Consider the following 24,102-nt stretch of genomic DNA (forward strand, 5'->3'; position numbering starts at 1 on the left):
AAAGAGAGCCTTTCGATCATACGCCAGTCTACGGCCAGCTAGCAATTTCCATTTCAACACAAAGCAGTAAGAAAACAAAACAAAAAGCCTAAAAGGATAACAATTTATTGCATTGCTTCGGACTGCCTTCGACCGGAAAATGGAAACCATTTGGGTAGAGATGTTTTCAAGGCATGCCGATCGCACAATTAGCAGTGAAAAGTAAATTACCTTTACAGTTGTATGTTTGCATGTTCATTAGCGTTGTCTGTTGAACTGTTGTCAATTTAGCGACTGTTGTGATTATGTATTTATATACCTAATTAGGCTTGCAATTAATTGCCATGATATTGTTATAGTTAACATATACGTTTGGCAATCCAAACAAGATCAGGAATACATTTGCTTGTATCTTAAGTTATTGTTGACAATAAGTAGATCAAAAAATGTATGATACAATAATACAATTAAATGTAAGAGGAACATTAAATATATCTGCGTCAACTTTAAGCATCCATTTAAATCTTACAACAAACCTGGAGAGATCTGAACATTGGTGTCGCCTCACGCTCTGTATTGTCCAAATGGACGACTGCATACGGAACGACACAGTCGTCATGGACGTCGTCGGGCAATACATCATAATGATCGGTGTTGTCGTCATTGTTGTCATCGGGCAATACATCATAATGATCGGTGTTGTCGTCATTATTGTCGTTGGGAAAGACTTCAAAATTACCACTGTTGCTGTTGATCAATTCTGCAAATAAAATATGTCACAGTTGTCAATTAATGATTGTTAAGGGTAAAACATATCATTGGAGTTAACAAACATGTGTTTCAATAATAGTGTGAAAACAATTATGTGAACGGTTTATTAAGAGAACCAATGGCGTAAACGTCCATTTGCACAAAATAAATTGAAGCATATATACTGTTATAAATGACGTATGGCTTAATGTGTAACTAATATGACTTGGTATTGAAATGATATGAATAACTCACCTGGTGGAATATCCGATGGTTTTAGTTCATTCCTAAACATTAAATAACACTGTTATCAATATATATTGCAACTACAAGATAATATCAATAACGGAAATCTCAATACAAAGTTTACCATTTTATATTCACACTTCTGTTATATTATATTTTTAGATCTCGAAATTGGTTCATCAAGTAATGTGTTTGAAACGTATGTACTTACAGTTGAACGGCTATTTGGGCCCTCTTCTCTGTATTTGAAATAAAAATATGTTTACGAAGTTAGAGTTATTTATTTATATGAATTTTGAGTGTCCTTTTTTAATAAAAATTCTGGTATCAAAATATTATAGAATCGCGATTCGAATTGGAAACAATAAAATGGCGTATTAAGTTCATGTAATGTTAAGTTATTACCGCAATGGCTATAATACACAAGAGCAACATAATTAAGAATTGTCCATGCATGATTCAATTAAATAAAACAAGTTCAACCCCTTATCGTTGACAAATATCAGAACATAGCATACAGTACATTTATTTATATTCTTACCTTTCTTCCTTCGGATACACAAACAAGCAGTGGTGGTGACGCCAACTATTAGCAGACATAATGCCAACGTCGTTGCAATCCATATATTTGTCGACGGTTGCTCTTTATCTTCACCGGCTGTTGAATTCATTATAAAACGTAATTGATGTGTCAATATTGGATTTAACATATTTATTCCATTATGTGTTTTACAACATAAGTTGCAAGCATCTACAGTTTGAAGGATGTGTCAATATTCAACGACAGTCTAAAGCATGTCATTTTGAATAATAGAATCGAATTATGAATTGGTACGAGTAGTAGTATTAGCACTATGAAAAGTAGTAGTTCAAATAATAATTTTAGTTCTTTAACAGGAGGCCTTTGCGTATTAGATACGATGTCCGCTTTGCGACCGTGAGGTCACGGACTCGATATCCACTGCGCAGCGTTCTTTAGATCTATCCCAGGAAATTGAGTCGATAAGTTTTGAAATATAAGGCTTTATATGCAATCGAGCTTAAATAAATAGGTGTAAACTAACAAACAAATGTTGTAGTTTTTGTTGCTGTTTTTATTGTTGTTCGAGTTGTTATAATAGTAGAAAGTATTGTCGCTGCTGTTTCTTTTGTTGCGTCTGTTGCTGTTCTTGTCTTATATAAGACTTTATGTAAGCATAAGTAGAAATAAGAAACATTTTCAGTAGAAAATATAAACGTAGAAATATTAGTATTTGCCATTTCCGATACCAAAAAAATATACAATTGAACATAAACGTGATTAAAGAAGGGATCATCGCATTGGAACGGTCATTTTAAAGTATTGTGGATTTAAACCGGTTTGATATCCAAACTGACCTTACATTTAGCGTAGAATAAATCAGCAACTAGGTAGTGAGATACTCATGTCTCAATCTGCATCTTTAAGCGTCAAAAAACGTTAAGGTGTACACATCGAACCTTCGCAACATTTCGAATACGTTAATTTGGGTCATAGACATAAAGCATAGCGAAGCTTTTTATTAGTTTTATTGGCTATGTTCAATATTTTATATTTTTATTTCTACAACAGTTTTTAAAATTTTTATCTAACCTTTATCTCTGGCCAAGACAATGTGATAGCTTAATACTAGATATTCTTTGTGAAGCTTATTCTATTTGCATGAGTTAACAGTTACGATGAGATATGATTAAATACACAGCGGTTTCAACACGTAACCATTAAGGAGAGACCGCATCGGAAGCAGCGGTCCATGTGCCTCTAATATAATACAGTTGCATAATAGCTTTAATGGCGTGTCTTCTTCATTGATTATGAAAGTGCGAGTGTGCATTTTCTTGTTCATGCAGGCCGACGGTAAATACGGCGACCTTCAACGCAGGCACACAGGTACCTTGATGATTTACAAAACGGCAATGACCTCGATGGTGAAGCGTCCTAAACCGATTTAAGTGTACCTATTTCGCTCCGTTTTCGTTCCGAATGCCTACATTTCGGACAGTGTTAACGTCATCGCGACGTCGCTGAGGTAATCATACATTCGAGACTGCGCCTGCAGCAGCGGCAAAGATGTATCTAGTGTACTAGGAAGTTCCTTTGATAAGCTCGAATATTTTAGATAAAAGATTATGATCATACTCGCTGTAAAGCGTGTTTTCGTCATAGAATTTTTAGGTGAGGCGTTTTTTTTCGAGAGAACCAACACTAAATTCGGCGATCTACATTCTTGGTACATGATAAAGGGGCATGAGGACCTAAACAACAGCCGTAGTATTCTCGATGGTGAGTTTTCTTACTCGTGCCGACCAAAGATATATCCGTGGACTTGTAATCAAACACGATTTGGGACCGAGGGGACCCATACAACAACTCTTGTCTCTATGCTGGCAAATATAACGCCAAAAGTGACGCAACTGGTATCTTTTTGCAGCCGTTGAAGAGAAACTTTGTTTTACTAAATAAAATACACACATGTATTGCAATATTTGTTTTAAATGTTTAATGTTCCTTTTTAATTTAAGTTTTAATGAAGAAAATGTCAGGTCCTTTCACGGTTTACATAACCAGTAACAAGTAACACGGTGACGTTTACGTAACACTTGCGCATTATATGCGTACAGAATGCACATATTTTTCTCGCGCGTGCAGACCAACGGTATAATGTGAGACCTTGAAATATAGTTCGGACAACGTTGGGACCCGAATAAAGGGCCATGGTCTGGGTGATGACCAGTCCTACGCCAAAGTAAGCACACCTGATTCTTTGTCCTTATTTAGCATCGAAGAAAGTGTGTTATCTTTTAAATGTATTACAATAATTTTGTTTGATATATACTATATTTTTGTTCTTTTTAATTTATGTTTCAGTAATACAAGGCTTTCGATTTTCATGTAAATGTAGTACTTGTTTGTTAAATATAATGTATAATTAGTCAGAAAATGCCAGTTCGTTATCATCGTCTATAAAATACTTGTTTTTTAGTGTTGTTCGTCAAATCAATTATACTGAATGCAGAAATTTGACGGACCACATAATTAAATCAAGCTGAAATATCACACACACCATATACAATAGTAAAATATCCGGAAAGGTTTCTGAATAGGGATCAAACTTAATATCAATTCCAGATTCGGAGGCCATAATTTCGTATGCTTAACTTCGGATCATAGACTTCTAGCATTGCGAAGTATTATATTCGTTATTATTGGCTATGTTCAACTCTCTGGCACAGTTTTTGAAGTTTTTTCGGACCCTAACCTTCGGACATAACAAATAAATAGCTGAATACTAGTCATTTTTAGATATCTCTCTATGTTTACAGCACGTTACCATTAAGGCTAGACTGCATCGGACCCAGCGGTCTAGGTGCCTCTGATAGAATGGAAAGCTTATGTATATATAACTACATGAATGACCTGACACGTTATATCGTAATCGCGATACTTTGATACTGCGAACCGCAATGTAACGGTTGTGGTACAGTTTACGATGTAACTTCTAATTGGGAAGTCTGACAACAACAACAACGTGTTATGTATACATGATCTGAAAGTGCATTCATGTAGATCTTTCATGCTTGTGTAGTGCGACAAACAATTACCATGCTTCCCCGATATCAAACATTAACATTGTTCCATATTTGCGCTGGCCACACTTGATAAAATCCTATCTTTGTGAATAACATGATGCAAGCTGTAAACCTAGTCCGCTCCATAATCTTATCAGCTAATCAGCGCTCATGCAGCCAAATACACGCCTTTTGCATGGACGTGAATACAATCCTTGAACTTTTCGAAGATCAATACTGACCAATATCAAACATTGTATCAATATAGATTGCATACAAGGTTTGTTTAAATTAAGAGAAAATGTTTGTAATATTGTATCAAAAGTTATAAACCAAAAGTAAATACTTTAAAACGTTCTCTGCTCCAATATTGTTTAATTCAGTAATCAAGCATAAAAGCCAACGATTTTTGCAATGATGATGCGACGTTGTACATTGAGAATAACTTTCGCCTATTTTTAATCAGAGCAAATTAGTTAAATGAAATAATCTAGAACTGTTTTTTTATAGAAGAATGTGTTAACATCACATTTACGAAATTCGGCAATATATATGAGCCGTTCCACGACAAGACCGGTATTAGTGACATTAGTGATGACGTTGGGAAAGTCCGACTTATTATGACGTCGTTACATGCGAGTTTACGCAGTGCATTAACGCGGTGTTTAAATTATATTTGTGATTTACGAAGTGGTTTTAAGTGTTATTTCTGTTGTATTGGATACCAATGGAGTTAAAGATAAAGGTAAATTTATGCACGTATTAATTTTTTTTTTTCATAGATATATTTATATCAGCACCGATATTGATGCAAAACTCGGTGTGACAAGGTAACAATCATAACAATGGCGCCCGTTTGCAGGGAATAATCTATTATGTTCTATCTATGAGTCCCTGAACTCGCAGATTTTAGACCGATGAGTCCCAGGCCAAAATTAATAAGTCCACCTTGAAAAAGAAAAGGTCCCAAATTTTGAAAGATACCAAGTAGTGAAGAAAATATGTCTAAATCACACTAGCTCAATAACTATACGTGCATTAAACTTTTAATAATCTCAAAAATTTGTTGAAACCCAAAAAAACTAATTCAGAGTTATCACTATCTTGTTGCCTTCACATAGGCTATAACATTCTATGTTATATGAATGTAACCTGTTACAAAATTTCAACTTGATTCAAATCGATGATAATATTCTTGTTAAGATCCGAATGGCGAGCCGTTGACCTACCATTGTTAAAGTTTAGATTTGTTTGTTTTGGAAAAGCTTCAGCACCTTATTTCGGAGGCATTTTTTCTGTATTATTTATGACTAAGTTACACAAAGTTAAAGCAGGTTTTCATCCGGGGACTCTAGAAAATGTGATAACATATTCTATTTAAAAGGTCGATTCTAATTGGTTCGTATTATACAGCAACGACTTGACTTGAACCAATCAAAAGACTTGTTGGAGTCTTCAAGCCTCATTCTGTTAAACTCAGCGTTTATTGCTACACTTTTGACTCGTACACAAGATGGTTCGTACTTCGCGTATGCGTTAACGGATACAGTTAAGCAAGGCGTTCGAGTGGACGCACATATTTCAAAACGATGCGTTTTTTTCGATATTTGTGCGTCATAGACGCGGTATGCACATGTAGATTAGTATCTGATTTCTATGCAATACATGGGTTTACATCCGATTGCAATTTATGTTACGAATTCTTTACAAAACAAGGTCTCAACAATAATATACAGCAATGACATGTTTAATATGCAACAATTTAACCACCAGTCAATTGTTATTGAACTTATTTATATTGAAGTAAGCACATTAATCTTCGTCTCACGTTGAACTGCTTGAAACTATTGCAAATTTGACTGTTGTATATTGAAGTTGCCCTTTTGATACGTTTGCGGTATTCAATGTGTTTTTTTCCCCCAAAATTAAACATTAATTACACATTTTGTTTAGTGTACAGTCAACGAAAGAGGTTTGAAATATGTTATTTGTAGTAAAATGATTCTTCTTCATTTCTTTATCTTATTGTGTGAGGCGTCAATACGACAGCATCAATAGCTCAGATGGTAAGCCAGACTCGCACCACGCTGAAGAACAGAGTTCGCTTCCAGTCTGTTTATAATTGTGTTAGCTACTAGTAATTATTTTAGGTCCCAATATTAAATGAAACAAGTATTTTAAAGAAATGTAAATTGATGCGATTTTTTTAGTTTATGTTTGATGCACAGTATTGGATCAATATGTCGTAATTTTATTGTTTTCAAAAGCTCGAAAGTATATTTTCTGAGCATTTTGGTAGACCACCATTATGTACGCCTGCACATTCTCAACAACTCTCCTCCGAAGACGACAATGACCAGGCAGAAGGTGCATGTACCGCTGTAATGGAAAACCGCATTGGGTCCTTCTTTTCTTGGCAGCCTGTGGAATCAAGCAGTTACTCCACTGACGATGATAGAAGTGATGATTGACGGTGATGCGTTTTCACAGGATGATAGCATTTGAATTTTCCACGAATCTTGCTGTAAATGAGCTTAGAAACGATAAATTTTATGCCTCCAACACATCCTTGATACGCGGGAAATGACGAGGGAAGAAAAGGAAATGTACATTAAAGGCTGTTTGTCCGAAAGTCCAACAAATGACTCTACAAAGCGTGGGAAAAAGAGAATGTTAATTCGTGGCAAATACACATTCCGCGGTCCGGAAATATGTACATACATGTTCAGATTGTTATTTGACATAGGACGCTGTGCATTCAAATGAATAAGTCAGTCATTGAACAAGACCGGTCCGGGACGACGCCGGCATGGACATACTGGAAGGAAACCAAAACATGCTCTGGTCTTTACCGATGTTGAGCTCGTTGTCCAATTCGTCTACAACTATTCGGAAAAAAATCAGAATTCCACAACCTGCAGCTCCGCGTGGGAGAGACAATAAGGCACCGATATACATACACAGCGGTACAACGAAAATGAACATTCATAAGCTGTACATAGCAAGCTGTCCAGAGGCTGGTGTGCTTTTTTTTTTAAAGCTCCTTTCAGTCATTATGGAGTGCCTGCATCCCGCATATAAAGGTTGCATCCTCTAGAGACGATGTGTGCGAGACCTGTGAGAAGCTGCAAAATAAAATTATAGATTCAGTATCGGAAGAGGACAAACTAGCTTCCACTGAAGAAATGCATAGTCTTATTGATTTGGCACAAAATGAGAGAGACCTTTACATCAGTCTTATTAAAAAAGCAAAAGAAATGTCACATCTATTTCGAGCTGAACGATAAAACCACTTCACATTTCATTTCGCGCAAAGTGTAGGTTTACCGCACCATGCACGACAGATGGGGCCATTATATTTCGCATCGTTAAGAAAAGTCCACATTTTTGGAATGAAAATTGATGGACAATCAAGTCAATTGAATTGTCTTATCGACGAAAATGAGAGCATCGGTGCAGATGGAACTAAAGCCCAGGAACCAAACGCTGTCATTTCGATGATAGACTTGGTGCTCAACACCCATGGATGCAAAGACCTCTAGTGCACAATACACGCTGATAATTGTCCGGGTGAGTTAAATTTTCATTGTTATCATTATAATTTCATATTGGGATTAAATCATAATATAACGATAATATTGGAATAATTGTATTGGTTATATTTATCATGATAATAATAACGCGAATCATAAATGATCATAACACATTACAGGGATTTTAAAATGAATGATGATGGAAGTGTGCTGAAAATGGCGACGACAAGACAGCGATGGTGGTAAAGAAGATGATGGTGGTAATACTGGTGATGTTGATGCTGATGACGATGAAGATGATGACCATGAAGTGAACGATGACTGATGAATATGATCTTGACCACTTGATCAAAGTTGTTGTTGTTTCTTTCATGTCAAAACAAATATCAGCTTGTGCATGGATATTCGCATGGCGAAGATCCGTGATCCGTTGTTCCAGCGAATCGAGATGTAACGGATCTTTGCGTACATATTGAAAATAAGAGCAACAACAATCTGATTTGCGAACATGATAGTGTCGACAGTGATGCAAATGTACGATGTTGTCCGGTATTCGTATGCACTTAATAGGCTTATATAAATAGGATCAAAATCACATTGAAATGAGGTTTGTAAAAACAAACACACACACACAAATACATATATATATATATATATATATATATATATATATATATATATATATATATATATATATATATATAATATTGACAAGTAACATTTAAGCTTTCTTCTGTTTTATGAAGATGATAACTGCTGCAGTGACAACTAACACAACGGCACCGAGCCCAATGCCGATGTACACATGCACTTGGGATGGTTACGCCTCTGCATTGTTATTGAAAAAAAGCAATATATGAAAAATAAAAAAGGCGCCTTTTAACAGTTCATATTGCTGCAAAAATAACCAATTTATATTAGTCATGAATAGTGCCTGTCTACGGCACCCTTGTCGTGTTTCTCATTTTTCAAAAAACTTAAATAATTAAATGTGTAACAAGCGGACAGAGGGTCAAATGTGATGAAGCCAGTTGAAGTTGAAGTAACCGATCCCGTACTGGACGGTTTAATGGCATACCGTCGATTTTATAAAGGAATCTCAACCCCGCATGGTTGTGTGTTTTTGTAATTAACAATATGTTGGTCACATTGACTGGTTACATTTTGAGATCGTGGGGGATATAACATATATGTAAGCATATTAGTTTTAAACCTGTTGACGTGGCTGAAGTGTTTAGTGAGTAAATAGAAATATTGATTTTGACAATATTTATCTGCTGCTGGAAAAGCACGTATGTAACAACATAGCAAAACGATTAAAATCCAATCCATGTTTTGGGCTTTCAACTTTGGAAATATGTTTACATACGTCTTAAGGGGAAACCCGCTTTATGTACGATCGTATTGAACATTACCGGGTTTTGTATGAATACGGCAGCGAAATATAATTAAATCTGGTCAAAAATTAATCGACCAGCCATATGGTCGTACTTGTGAACGGATTTTTATCATTCTTCTTTGGCTATAATAGCCGATTATTTTAAAGAATTATTAAATTACCGAATTATGCTAAAATTGTTTTAAAATAATGACGTTATGTTGCATACTGTGATTACTACACGACGATCAACCAAAGTATGTCGCTATTAAGATGTGAATCAATTTTTATTTCAACCAAATAATATCGAATTCGCATAGGCACGAACACACAACCTTTCATATCCATACGAATTCGTTATCTTAAAGCGTTTTGTACAATTTGATACAAAGTCAATAAACAACGATAATTGAGTCTAAAAAAGTCGACAGTACAGATCTTGTTTGACGGCCATGTTTCAATTAACTACTCGTTCACTCGTTCATTTTAATGCAAACGCTAGGATCATACATTTATATCTTACTTATTTACGACACAATATGGTAGACGTTTTATTTTTTAGATGGAACTAGCCTGAGCGTAATGACCTAATCCGGGACTTTTATATATTCACCAGTCCATAGATTGCCGGCATCCGTTTCCAAATCGAACACTTCGACAAAATATAGTTTAATCTTATGTAAAGCGGATTGTCACAATATGACCTTGAACGGGTTACACTGATGGTTGTTGCCAATAATTGCACTATTACATGGATACTACAATTAAATTGCTAGATAAGCGATCGTTTTTTTAAAGGCAGTACAAGTCGTAAATAAATATTACGTTATTAACCCATGTAGCCATGATCATCGGAACAGATTGTCTTTAGTCCACTTCAAAATAAATAGGTAAGGTATGTTAATGTAAAGACATTTTTAAACGAAAACAATGGGTAAACACATTTACTTTATACATAATAATTCTAAAACTCAACATTATCATTCTTATTTACATCCACTATTTTTTATTCTAAACAGGTGCTCAATATTCCATACAATGCATAATTAAACCGCAGTTCATATAAGTATCGAGCATTTATTGACGTTTTTTCTCTTTGTTGAAGTACGTATACATACAAAAGGTATATTGTTGCTTTACAAATATTATTGGAATGTTAACATCAAGCGATGATGAGGTCAACAGCGGTAACCTTTTGTTAGTACCATGCATTTGAAAACGTTCAATCGGTGTCTATAAGTAAAGTATTTCGAAGTATAACTGATCGTCGTTCAAACCTTCTTGAATAATTTCATGAAATGGTCTGTAATCTTAAGTATAAGAACATTATATTCAACTTTTTGCATTAAATGTACCAATACAATACCACGTTTATTATCGTTAAAGAATCAGACAACGGACACGAGAGCGTTTCAATAAGTCTGAGGCTTTCGATGAAATCGAGCTAAAATAAATAAAAGCTCTTTTTTTACAATTGCTCATGAAATACAACACACCAAAAATAACAACCACATTGACTTAAAACCAATTCAAGCGAAACAATTGAGTTATACATAGGTGTGACACAAGTTAAAATTGTGTATATATTATTTTATTAAACGATTTCTGGACGGTCTGGACAGACGAGCTTTTTCAAAAATCTGTTGTGACCCAAATAGTTGTACAAATCTTTTAAGGTATGTATTGTTGTGAAGTACTTGTATGTTATAGACGACATTTGATTATCAAAACGTCTCGCGATTGGTCACATAATATGTAGTCAATGAATACGCTTAATTCACAGGGATCTCAGGAAAAGTATATAGCTGTGAGTGCTATACATAAAAGCATGGTGAAACGTGTAGCCATTAACGTATCGCCCTACGGAAACCTGCACTGACATGGATGTGAAATCGCATTGGCCTGTCACCGCATAGACGTGACGTGTTTGTCTATGCGGCAATTGTCAAATTGAAATACACGAACCCGTCTATGCCATCGAACACTCGCTCCGCATAGATCATTGTAAATAAATGCATTCCAGCCAGCCTGTTTAAATCCGATAAAGTTCTGAATGAAATAAAAATGGATTTATACAGTTATACATGCATACTCAATTTCTTTGTGAACATATATCAATAAAGGTTACCCTTGTTCAACACATGTTATTTCAACGTCAAATATTCGTATGCGTAACTTGAAATAACACTCATTTTTATTAAAACAGCAAAGTGTGGAATATCAATTAAGATTATATTCATAGTCGCGTCAATTTTCACAAGTTTAATGATGCAAAAATGAAAAGCTGGAATCAGATATAAGGAGGAGGAAACACAACCTTGCAATATTCGAAAAAAATGATGTCCTACTTGTTTTTTTCAGCTCCTTTCCTTTCACAGTGAAGTTCACCACTCGATAGTCAAACTTGTGGCTGATATTGATTGAGAAGAGCCTGTCATCCGTGAGGTCCTGGTAGAGATCATACTCGGCCGTATTGTCCGCCATTACAGGTGTTTTCACGTCGGGTATGGTGAAGGTCAGCTCCTTGCCCAACAGTGACAGCTTGAAGTACTTGCCATAGCTGGAGGTGGGTGGGAGTGGCTGCTTCTCTGTAAGGTCATTATATCAGTGAGTAACATTCAATGAACATAACGATTTATCAAAAACAATTAACATAGATGTATACATGAAGAAATCATATTTAAGCCACATTGGTCGGGGGATTGATAGCGTGGTATAGTGTGAGGGTATAGTCAATTATTAGATGATCTTTCCAAAATTAGAAAAACATGGAACAAACATATTATTTTTGGGGTGAAGAATTCTGTGGTGAAGCGTGGGGGATGGTTTGGGTAGAGTGTATTGTGGTATGTCAGATAAGTGTTGTTTTGTCAAAATATGAAACAAATCTGATCATAAATAAAAAAGTTATGGCAATTTTAGCACAAATTAATATTTTGACCTTGAGAGTCAAGGTCATTCAAAGGTCAAGGTAAAATTCAACTTGCCAGGTACAGTACCCTCATTGTAGAATGAAAGAAGTTAATGTTTGAAAGCAATAGCCTTGATACTTTAGAAGTAAAGAGGATCTACACATAATAACAATTTATTCAAAGTAACTAAGTCAAAAAAGGGTAAAAATTCCGTTTAAATGACAACCGGAGTTATGCAACTTATCTTGTACAGTCCTCAAATGATAGTTAGCGGGCGTTCCAAGTTTGAAAGCAATAGCTATTATACTTTAGGTGTAAAGTGGACCAAAACACAAAACTCAACGAAATTTGCAATTTTGAAAATAAAAAGGGGCCACAATTCTGTCGAAATGCCAGTAAGAGTTACATAACTTTTTATGCACAGTCCCCTTATAATAGTTAGTAAGTGTTGCAAGTATGAAAGCAATATTTTTGATACTTTAGGAATAGAGTTGACCTAAACACAACACGTTTGTTTTCAATATTCTATGTATAAAAGGGCACATAATCTGTCATAATGCCAGCCAGATTTATCTTACTTTGCCTGCCCAGTCCCCTCATGACAGTAAGTAAGAATACTAAGTTTGAAAGCAGTAGCTTGGATACTTCATGAGAAAACTGCAACTTAACACAATACTTAAACGGAAGCAGACGCAGACTCAGACGTAGACGTCGAGCCGACGCAGGCGCCGACGCTCAGGTGATGACAATAGCTCATTTTTTTCCAAACAATAGTTGAGCTTAAATTGCCATACCTGCAAATAAAAGTTCTTTAAAATCGGCGAGGGTTTGACTTGTTAAAGACAGTTTTCGAAACTCGGTCAATCTCTTAGTAATAACAATCTATACCGTTACGGCCTTATGTCTTACGAATATTCTGATATTAACAAAAGATGTCGGATCATTTAAGTTTGAATAACAATATGTAAAGTCGTTAATTTAGGTAAATATAATTTGTACCCTATGTAGGTGAGCGAAAAAAACACACAGTCATACGCAAGGATTGAATTACAATTATTGCTGATTTATTTCAGATATATAGTCTGTGCCAAACGTTTGGGTCGTCGAAGTTTGTCATTTAGAAACGTGAGTGACTATCATTAATTCGCCCAAACAAAACACACGCCGTTTTCTTAAGAACAAACTCCTTTTACTGATTGGTTTCCATTCATAATGCCGCTTAGCCAATCAAAATGACGTATGCATCACAAAAATGCCGTAAGCAGAGTTAACATATCGTATTTCGAGCTTATACCAAATCGCGCAATTAAATGTTACGGGATGATTATTGATTTTAACAGCACTTTTCGGGTCATAGGCTCTCTTTTATTGCTTCATACGCAGTCATGCAATTATATGCAGGTGTTAGGGACACCGAGATAACTAACGATTGTAAAATCAGATAAGACTTGAAACATATGGATCTAGATAAAATCTAGATCACATAAAAGGACACATCGCGCTAATGGGCTTTGAAAGGGGTAGAGTGGCGCTCCGAAAAATTAGGCATGGCGGGGCGCCAGCTGATTAGGCCTGGATAAAACACTACAACATATCATAACAAACAGTGAAAATGTGTTGGAAATCAAATAATAATTTCCCAAAAAATGATGAAGCCCATACATGTTTTGTATAATCATCTTTTATTTAACCTTTGACCTCTAAGCATGACCTTTTCCTTTGAGCAATATACATGTTTTTATGTGATAGGCACTCTCAACAGGGTGAAGTATGTGGCAAGTTATTCAAAATTGTAGATGACAGAAATAACAGTGTAGACAAGCTCTGGAATTCCGCGTTTGATGATCTTTTACCACTTGAATACATATTTTGACGCATGTGTAGTCCCTTAGAAAGTTAAATTTACTGGATTCAAGTTTTAAAGGTTTCGTTTCCAACCATTTATAACTGATGAGCAGCAAACAGCAGAAAATCCGTAACCGACTTCAAGTAACTCTCAGGCAAGTTTTATGCTGTTTGCACACTGCCAATTTTCACTGTCCTTCTGAGTGGGAGAGGGTTAATTAAATATTTGCCCCCACCCACCCAAATCCTAAGCATGGACACACAAATCATCTAATGTGAGTAAAAACTTGCATAAACCCTACTTTCCAGAAGTCCGATTTATGTACACTTTTCAAATGGTTTTATATACCATCTACCCTAAAAGATCAGTTAAAAAACCGAGTGTAGCAATTTTTAAGGGGTCAAAATGAACGTGTTGTTGACCTGACTACACCGACCTATAATCTGGTCACCAGTCGACGTGGTTACTGGCAAGTACCAGAACCATGTGTAGCTAATCTGGTTTTGCCAGTCTGGGTCCGTGATGGCATCTATGGCAATGACGATCTTCATATTGGGCTCAACGTTGTATGTGGCATTGGGCGCCTTTACTATCTCAATATTGTCTGCAAGAAGAAGCAAATAAAAAATTAGTTTTCAACAAAAAACTATTCATTGCGAAAGTTAGATTTTTTTTTAATCAGATGAATAAAGTTGCTTTGTCAAAATCAGGACAAACTCATTGTTACCTGTTTAAAATAACTACACTGTTCAATTATATAAGCCTACATTTAGGAAAACCGGATTAAATACATCTGAGTAGTTTTATCCCAGATTAGTATGTGCAGTCCGTACATGCTTATCAGAGACAACACTTTCTGCTTTCAGGGAAGTTTTCATTAAAATGTCTCTTGTTCAATAAACATTAAGTCATTGGCAAGTGTCATCCGTAATAAGCCTGTGCTGACTGCATAGGCTAATCTGAAACGACACTTTGCACACATGCATTTAGTCTAGTTTTCCAAAAGTGAGACTCATATTTTCTAATATGTTGTCCACTTTTAAAATTCTCAGTAGCCAATCGCTATACTTGTCATATGAAGCCCTTTACATATAATTGTACAATGTATTTGTGTTACATTGTTCACATTGTTTTCCTGAACCAAACATATATTCATTGTATCGAAGAGCATACCTTTTAGAAACATTACCGGTATTCTGGTATTATGATTTTGGAAAGATCGTTATAATGCTCTCCAACTAGGGATCACAGCCAGGGTAGGACATAGTTATACCTATCTATTCAAGCTCGATTGAATCAAAAGCGTAAGGCTTATTTCAAAATCTTGAGTCCGCTTCCTGGGTAGAACCATTACTTTGCGTCATTCGGGGGAGCTCAAATAACGCTACCACAGCGGTAATCAAATTCGATCTCCGGGTCCCTAGGCATACACCATTTACACTTTTGGGAGAGCCGACACATAACATCACACAAGACTGACACTTCTTTGACTGTAAGTCCAACACATTAACAACTGCATCATTCAATACTGACTCACCTATGGCTGTAAGTCTGACACATTACCCACTACATAATTCAATACTGACTCACCTATGACTGTAAGTCTGAAACATTACTCACAACATCATACAAACTGACTTACAAATGACTGTAAGTCCGACACTTTACTCACTACATCATTCAATACTGACTCACCTATGACTGTAAGCCTGACACATTACTCACAACATCATTCAATACTGACTCACCTATGACTGTAAGTCTGACACATTACTCACTACATCATTCAATACTGACTCACCTATGACTGTAAGTCTGACACCTTACCTACAACATCATTCAATACTGACTCACCAATGACTGTAAGTCTGACACATTACCAACAACATCATTCAATACTGTCTCACTTATGACTGTTAGTCTAACACATTACCCACTACATCGTACAAGACTGAAACTATTTGTACAAATTTATTATTCTAGAGCCAAATTTGGATTGGACCATGGTTTACGCAACAAGTTTTGATGGGGTATCTTGATTTCAGCAGCCATTTTGGACGCCATCTTCCTCATTTTTCAAAATATAATTTGCACTCCGTAATTCATATATAATCTGTATAATATTATCAAAACTTCATGTTTCAATGAACTTCTCGTTCATATTGTGCATGGAATTTAATTTGACATTGGCTAACCAAATATATATCAAATAACTGTAAAGAACAATATTCATTTTACAAATTTACATTACTCAATTATCAAGATTTTAATGCAAACGCAACGATTATATATTGATATATTACTTATTACGGCACAAGGTAGAAGACGTTTTGTGTTTTAGATGGTGAACTAGCCTGAGTGTAATGACATAATTCGGTAACTTTATATATTCACCAGTCCATAGATTGCCGGAATCCGTTCTCAAATTGAACACTTCGACAAAATAAAGTAACATTTAATCTGCAAGGGATTTTCATAATATGACCTTGAACGGGTTACACTAATGGTTGTTGTCAAAAACTGCACTAATACATGGATACTACTATTGAATTGCTAGATAAGCGGTCGTTTTTTTAAAAGGCAGTACAAATCATAAATTAATATTACGTTATTAACCTAAGTGAGCCTCGGAACAGTTTGTCTTCAGTCCACTTCAAAAGAAATAAGTAACGAATTTTAATGCACAGACAACATTTTGAAGAAAAAAAATGGGTAACACATTTCACTTAATGCGTAGGATTTCTGAAACTCAACATAACAATTCTGATTAACATTCACTATTTTTTTAGACAGGTGCTCAATATTTCATACAATACATAATTAAACCGCAATTCATATCCGTATTGAGCATTAATTGACGATTTTTACTTGGTGGAAGTACGAACAGATGCAAAGGTATAAAGTTGCTATACTCATATTATTGGAATGATCACAGCAAGCGATGATGAGGTCAACAGCGGTGACCTTTTGTGATTCCATGCATTTGAAAACGTTAAATCCATGTATGTAAGTAAAGTATTTCGAAGTATAACTGATCGTCGTTCAAACCTTCTTGAATAATTTCATGAAAAAGTCTGTAATCTTAAGTATAAGTAAATTATATTCATCTTTCAGCACTAAATGTACCAATTCAATACCACGTTTATTATTGTTAAAGAATCAAGAAACGGACACGAGAGCGTTTCAATAAGCCTGAGAATTTCGATGAAATCGAGCTATAATAAATAGAAGCTCTTTTGTTTTTACAATTGCACATGAAATACAACAACCCAAAAATGACAACAAAATTGACTTAAAACCAATTCAAGCAAACAATTGAGTTATACATAGGTTAGGCAAAATATAAAATTGTGTATATATTATTGAATTAAACGATTTCTGGACGGTCTGGACAGACGAGCTTTTCCAAAAATCTGTTGTGACCCAAATAATTGTGTAAAATCATTTAAGGTATGCATTGTTGTGAAGTATTTGTATGTTATGGACGACATTTGATTATCACAACGTCTTTCGATTGGTCACATAATATGCAGTCGATGAATACGCTTATTTGACAGGGATCTCAGGAAAAGTATTTAGCTATGAGTGTTATACATTAAAGCATGGTGAAACATGTAGCCATTAACGTATCGCCCTACGGAAACCTGCACTGACATGGATGTGAAACCGCATTGGCGTGTCACCGCATAGAAGTGACGTGTTTGTCTATGCGGCAATCGTCAATTTATATAGAAGACCCCGTCAATGCTCCGCATTGACCATTCTAAATAAATGCATTCCAGCCAGCCTGTTTAAATCCGATAAAGTAATGAATGAAATAAACATGGATTTATACAATTATAAATGCATACTCAATTTCTTTGGGAAAATATTTAAAAAAAGGTTATCATTGTTCAACACATGTTAGTTCAACGTATTGGTATGCGGGACTTGAAATAACACTCATTTTTATTAACACTGCCAAGTGTGGAATATCAATTAAGATTATATTCATAGTCGCGTCAATGTACACAAGTTTAATGATGCAACAGTGAAAAGCTTGAATTCAGATATAAGGAGGAGGCTACACAACCCAGCAATATTCGAAAAAAATGAAGTCCTACTTTTTATGTCCAGCTCCTTTCCTTTCACAGTGAAGTTAACCACTCGATGGTCAAACTTGTGGCTGATATTGATGGAGAAGAGCCTGTCATCCGTGAGGTCCTGGTAGAGATTATACTCGGCCGTATTGTCCGCCATTACAGGTGTTTTCACGTCGGGTATGGTGAAGCTCAGCTCCTTGCCCGACAGTGAAAGCTTGAAGTACTTGTCATAGCTGGAGGTGGGTGGGAGTGGCTGCTTCTCTGTAAGGTAGTTATATCCGTGAGTAACATTCACTGAACATAGCGATTTATCAAAAACAATTAACATAGATGTATACATGAAGAAATCATCTTTAAGCCACTATATGTAAACAACCAGAAATTATTCCACTTGATGGTCAGTGACCGCTGGAAATACTGATCATAGATGGAAGTGCTGCTTCTCTGAAGGGTAGAAATATTGGTGATTTACATAGATGAAAATTCAGAATAACATGCTTTTCTAAAGAGTAACATTATTGGTTAAGCTACAAGGAACGAAATTTGGAATTATGAAATTATTTTCTCAAGTGAGATATATCATTTAAGTAACAATGAAATTCAGAATCCTACAGTGCTAGCAACAAAACATGTAGTGTTTAATCTAGAAGGGCAGAGGGGCATAGCGAATGACTTAAACAAGGCATTGCACACGGCGATTCTCTTACAAAAGGCACATACGATATGTTCAACTTTTTTAAACGTTTAATCACAGCTTTAACTGATCATGGCAGAACTTATTTGAAAGTAAACTTTCCGGATGTTTATGTTTAGCGTACGTCAAATTTTTGCAATGACATCACATTCATATCGAACGCTCTTGTCGTTTTCAAATGAAAAGGTTACATGAACCAGGGACGTACACGTATTGGTATACGTCCCTGAATGAACTAAATACCACATGCTTCGTAATGCCTTTACTAAATGCCATTTTTAACTATTAATCATGTCAGTATTCATAAATTAATGAAGTATTGAACAAATAAAGTTTCAATCAGCGTTAGATATCCGCGTGTCCCTCGTTACAATGAGAGTAAAACAAACGGCGATACATGTATATGCCGGTTTGCCAGTCATGAAATACGTAGTCATTACATAATAAAACAAAAGCACCGCCTAGCGGGTGCAGACTGCTCAATTTTTTGTTTTTAAATTTAAAGGACCTATCTCAAATCTTCAATAAAAAAGGAATGAGGAGTGGGGATGGAGAGGGATGTATAGTGTGGGTTATGGTCATTTATTACATTATCTTCCACAAATAAGAAACACAATGAAACAATATTTAATGTGGGGGGATTCTTGGGTGAAATGGTAAGAATGTCTTTCAAAATTCAATAATGAAAATAGTTGTGTTTTTTTAAAACCATGTTTAAAAATAAAATATTATTTTTGTTGGTGGGTCGAAGTGGTCGGGTGGTTGAGAGGGTGGTATAGTGTGAGGGTATAGTCATTTATTAGATGATCTTTCCAAAATTAGAAAAACATGGGGGAAAAATCATTTTTGGTGTAAGGGATTCTTGCATGGAGCATGGGGGATGGTTTGGGTGGAGTCTATTGTGGTATGTCAGGTAAGTGTTGTTTTGTCAAAGTATGAATCAAATCTGATCATAGGTCGCTGTGGTGTAATGGATATGGTGTCCGCCTAGCGACCGGGAGGTCACGGGTTCGATCCCCACCGTGGGAGCGTTCTTTAGATCTTCCCCAAAGACACCAAGTACTGGTTATAGGCCCAGGAAACGGACTCGAGAGCGTTTATATAAGCCTTAGGCTTTCGATGCAATCGAGCTAAAATAAATAGGTTTAAACTAAATCTGATCATAAATAAAGAAGGTATGGCAATTTTAGCAAAATAATAAATTGACCTTGAGAGTCAAGGTCATTAAAAGGTCAAGGTAAAATTCAACTTGTCAGGTACAGTTCCCCCATGGTAGTATGAAAGGAGTAAAAGTTAGAAAGCAAAAGCCTTGATACTTTAGAAGTAAAGAGGATCAAAACAAAAATATATTTAAAGTTACTTAGTAAAAAAGGGTCATAATTCCGTTTAAATGAGAACTTTACTTTGCCTGCCCAGTCCCCTAATAACAGTTAGTAAGAGTACTAAGTTTGAATGCAGTAGCTTGGATACTTCATGAGAAAAATGCACCTAAACACAAAACTTAACCTGACGCCGAGCTGACGCAGACGTAGAAGCCTTCGCCGACGCAGACGCCGACGCTCATGTGATGACAATAGCTCTTTTTTTTTCAAAAAAATAGATGAACTAAAATTGCTTTACATGTAAATAAGAGTTCTTTGAAATTTGCGAGGGTTTGAGTTGTTAAATACAGTATTCGAAACTCGGCTTATCTCTAAGTAAATACAATCTATACCGTTACGGCCTTGTATCTTACGAATATTCTGATATTAACAAAAGATGTCGGATCATTTTAGTTTATATAACACTACGTAAAGTCGTTAATTTAGGTAAATATTATGTGTACCCCATGTAGGTGGGCGAAATAAAAACAGTCATACGGGAGGACTTTATATTTATTGCTGATTTTCAGATAAATAGTCTGTGCCAAAAGTTTGGATCGTCGAAGTTTGTCATTAAGAAACGTAAGTGACTATCATTAATTCGTTGACACAAAACCCATGCCGTTTTATTAAGAACAAACTGCTTTTTTTCTGATTGGTTTCCATTGATAATGCCGCTTAGCCAATAAAAATGACAGATGCATAACAAAAATGCCGTAGGCAAAGTTAACATATCATATTTGGAGCTTATACCAACTCGCGAAATTAAATGCTACGGGGTGATTATTGATTTTTACAGCACTTTTCGGGTCATAGGCCCTCTTTTATTGCGTCATACGCAGTCATGCATTACTATGCATGTTTTCGGGACACCGAGATAACAAACGATTGTAAACTCAGATAAGACTTTAAACATATGGATCTAGATAAAATGGCACATCGCGCTAATGGGCTTTGCAAGTGGTAGAGTGGCGCTCCGATAACTTAGGCATGGCGGAGTGCCAGCTAATGAGGCCTGGATAAATCACTACAACATGTCATAACCAACAGTGAAAATGTGTGGGAATTAAATTATAATTTACAAATAAATGATGAAGCCCATGTATGTTTCGTATAATCATCTTCTATTTCACCTTTAACCTCTAAGCATAACCTTTACCTTTAAGCATTAGATATGTTTTTATGTGATCGGCACTCTCCACAGGTTGAAGTCAGTGGCAAGTTTTTAAAAATTGTAGGTGACAGAAAAAACAGTCTAGAAAAGTTCTGGGATACCGAGTTTGATGATCCTTTACCACTTGGATACATATTTTGACGCATGTGTAGTCCATTAGAAAGTTAAATTTATTGGATTCAAATTTTAAAGGCTTTGTTTCCAACCAATTAAAACTCATGTGCAGCAAACAGCGTAAAGCCGTAAGCAACTTCAAGTCACTCTCAGGCCGTTATAGCTTTATGCTGCTTGCAAACAGCCATTTTCACTGTCCTTCTGAGTGGGAGAGGGTTAATTAATTATTTGCCCCCAAAACCTAAGCATAGACACACATATCATTAAATGTGAGTCAATACTTGCATAAACACAACTTTCCCGTAGTCCGATTTGTGTACACTTTTCAAATGATATTAGTTACCTCTGACCACAAAAGATTAGTTAAAAAAACGTTTGTAACAATTGTCTAGGGGTCAAAATGAACGTGTTGTTGACCTGACTACACTGACCTATAATCTGGTCACCGGTCGCCGTGGTAACTGACAAGTACCAGAACCATTTGTAGCTAATCTGGTTCTGCCAGTCTGGGTCCGTGATGACATCTATGGCAATGACAATCTTCATATTGGGCTCAACATCGTATGTAGAATTAGGGGCCTTTAATATCTCAATCGTATCTGCAAGAAGCAGCAAATCAAAAATTAGTTTCCAACAAAAACAATTCACTGCTAAAGTTCAGGAAATAATTTTTAAAAATCAGATAAAAGAGTTGCTTTGTCAAAACAGGACAAGCTCATTGTAACCTGTTTAAATTAAGTACACTTTTCAATTATATAAGCCTTCATTTAGGAAAACCGGATTTAATACATCTGAGTAGTTTTATGCCAGATAAGCATGTGCAGTCCACTTTCTGCTTTCATTGATGTTTTCATTAAAATGATGTCTCGTTTTCAATAAATGTTAAGTCATTGCCAAGTGTCATCCGTAATAAACATGTGCTGACTGCAGAGTCTTACATAAAACGACACTTTGCACACATGCATTTAGCCTAGTTTTCCAAAATGGAGACTCATATTTTCTACTATGTTGTCCAATCGCTATAATTGTCATAGGAAGCCATTAACATATCATTGTTCAATGTATTTGTGTTAAATTGTTCACATTGTTTTTCTTAACAAAACATATATTCATTGTATCGAACAGCATAACTTTCAGAAACAATACCGGTACTCTGGTATTATGATTTTGGAAAGAACGTTATAATACTCTCCAACTAGGGGCCAAAGCAAGGATAGGAACTAGTTATACCTATCTATTCAAGCTCGATTGAATCAAAAGCCTCAGGCTTATTTGAAACTCTTGAGTCCGCTTCCTGGGTAGAACCATTACTTTGAGTCATTCGAAGGAGCTCAAAGAATGCTACCACAAAGGTAATCAAACTTGTTCTCCCGGTTCCTAGGCACACACCATTTACACTACCCCACGCAAATCTGTTGGGTAAGCCAACACATTACATCATACAAGACTGATTCTTATTTGACTGTAAGTCTGACACATTACCCACTACATCATTCAATACTGACTCACCAATGACTGTAAGTCTGACACATTACCCACATCATTCAATACTGACTCACCTATGACTGTTACTCTAACAAATTACCCAATACATCATACAATACTGTAATTATTTGCACACATTTATTATTCTTAAGCAAAATTTGGATTGGATCCTGGTTTACGCAGCAAGTTTTGAGGAGGTATCTTGATAACGGCAGCCATTTTGACGTCATCTTCCTCATTTTTCAAAATATAATTTGCCCTCCATAATTCATATGTAATCTCTATAATATTATCAAAATGACATGTTCAAATGAACAACTCGTTTACATTATGCATGGAATTGAATTTGACATTGGACTAAATAAATATGTATCTACTTACTCTGAATAACAATATTCATTTTACAATTTACATAACTTAATTCTCAAGATGTGTATGCACACGCAACGATTATACATTGATATATTATTTATAACGACACAAGTTGATAGACGTTTCCTTTTTTTGATGGTAAACTAGCCTGAGTGTAATGACATAATTCGCTAACTTTATATATTCACCAGTCCATAGATTACCGGAATCCGTTAAAAAATCGAACAATTCGACAAAATATAGTTAAATTTAATTTAAGCGGATTTTCATAATAGGACCTTGGACGGGTTACACTAATTGTCGTTTCCAATAATTGCACAAGTACATGGATAATACTATTAAATTGCTAGATAAGCGATCTTTTTTTAAAGGCAGTACCAATCATATTACGTTATTTACCTAAGTAGCCATGCGCGTCGGAATAGATTTTATCCAATTACCAGATGAAAATCGATAGTATAACAACGATCGTATAAACTTCAGCTTTATACTACCGCTATTTTCAGGATATTTTCCGATTGCTATTTATAGACGGAACTACTTTTTACCTCATTCATAAAGTTCATGTGAAACTAATATTTTCAGCGA

The 24,102-nt window shown here is 35.6% G+C and overlaps 1 protein-coding gene across 1 annotated transcript in view; it reads right to left on the minus strand.

Moving 5' to 3' along the window:
- The window catches only part of LOC127863778 (uncharacterized), a 37,675-nt gene that overhangs the window by 3,232 nt on the left and 10,341 nt on the right, over positions 1-24,102 (minus strand). The window contains exons 3-10 of the mRNA XM_052403423.1: positions 22,089-22,256; positions 18,336-18,575; positions 14,669-14,836; positions 11,823-12,062; positions 1,517-1,633; positions 1,187-1,214; positions 985-1,016; positions 516-739 (exon numbers count right to left, since the gene is read on the minus strand). Coding sequence (XP_052259383.1) covers positions 516-739; positions 985-1,016; positions 1,187-1,214; positions 1,517-1,633; positions 11,823-12,062; positions 14,669-14,836; positions 18,336-18,575; positions 22,089-22,256 — 1,217 coding nt within the window. The remainder of the gene's footprint in view (positions 1-515; positions 740-984; positions 1,017-1,186; positions 1,215-1,516; positions 1,634-11,822; positions 12,063-14,668; positions 14,837-18,335; positions 18,576-22,088; positions 22,257-24,102) is intronic.

The sequence above is a fragment of the Dreissena polymorpha genome, unplaced genomic scaffold (assembly GCF_020536995.1).
Source record: "Dreissena polymorpha isolate Duluth1 unplaced genomic scaffold, UMN_Dpol_1.0 chrUn036, whole genome shotgun sequence".
Taxonomy (NCBI): Eukaryota; Metazoa; Mollusca; class Bivalvia; order Myida; family Dreissenidae; genus Dreissena; species Dreissena polymorpha.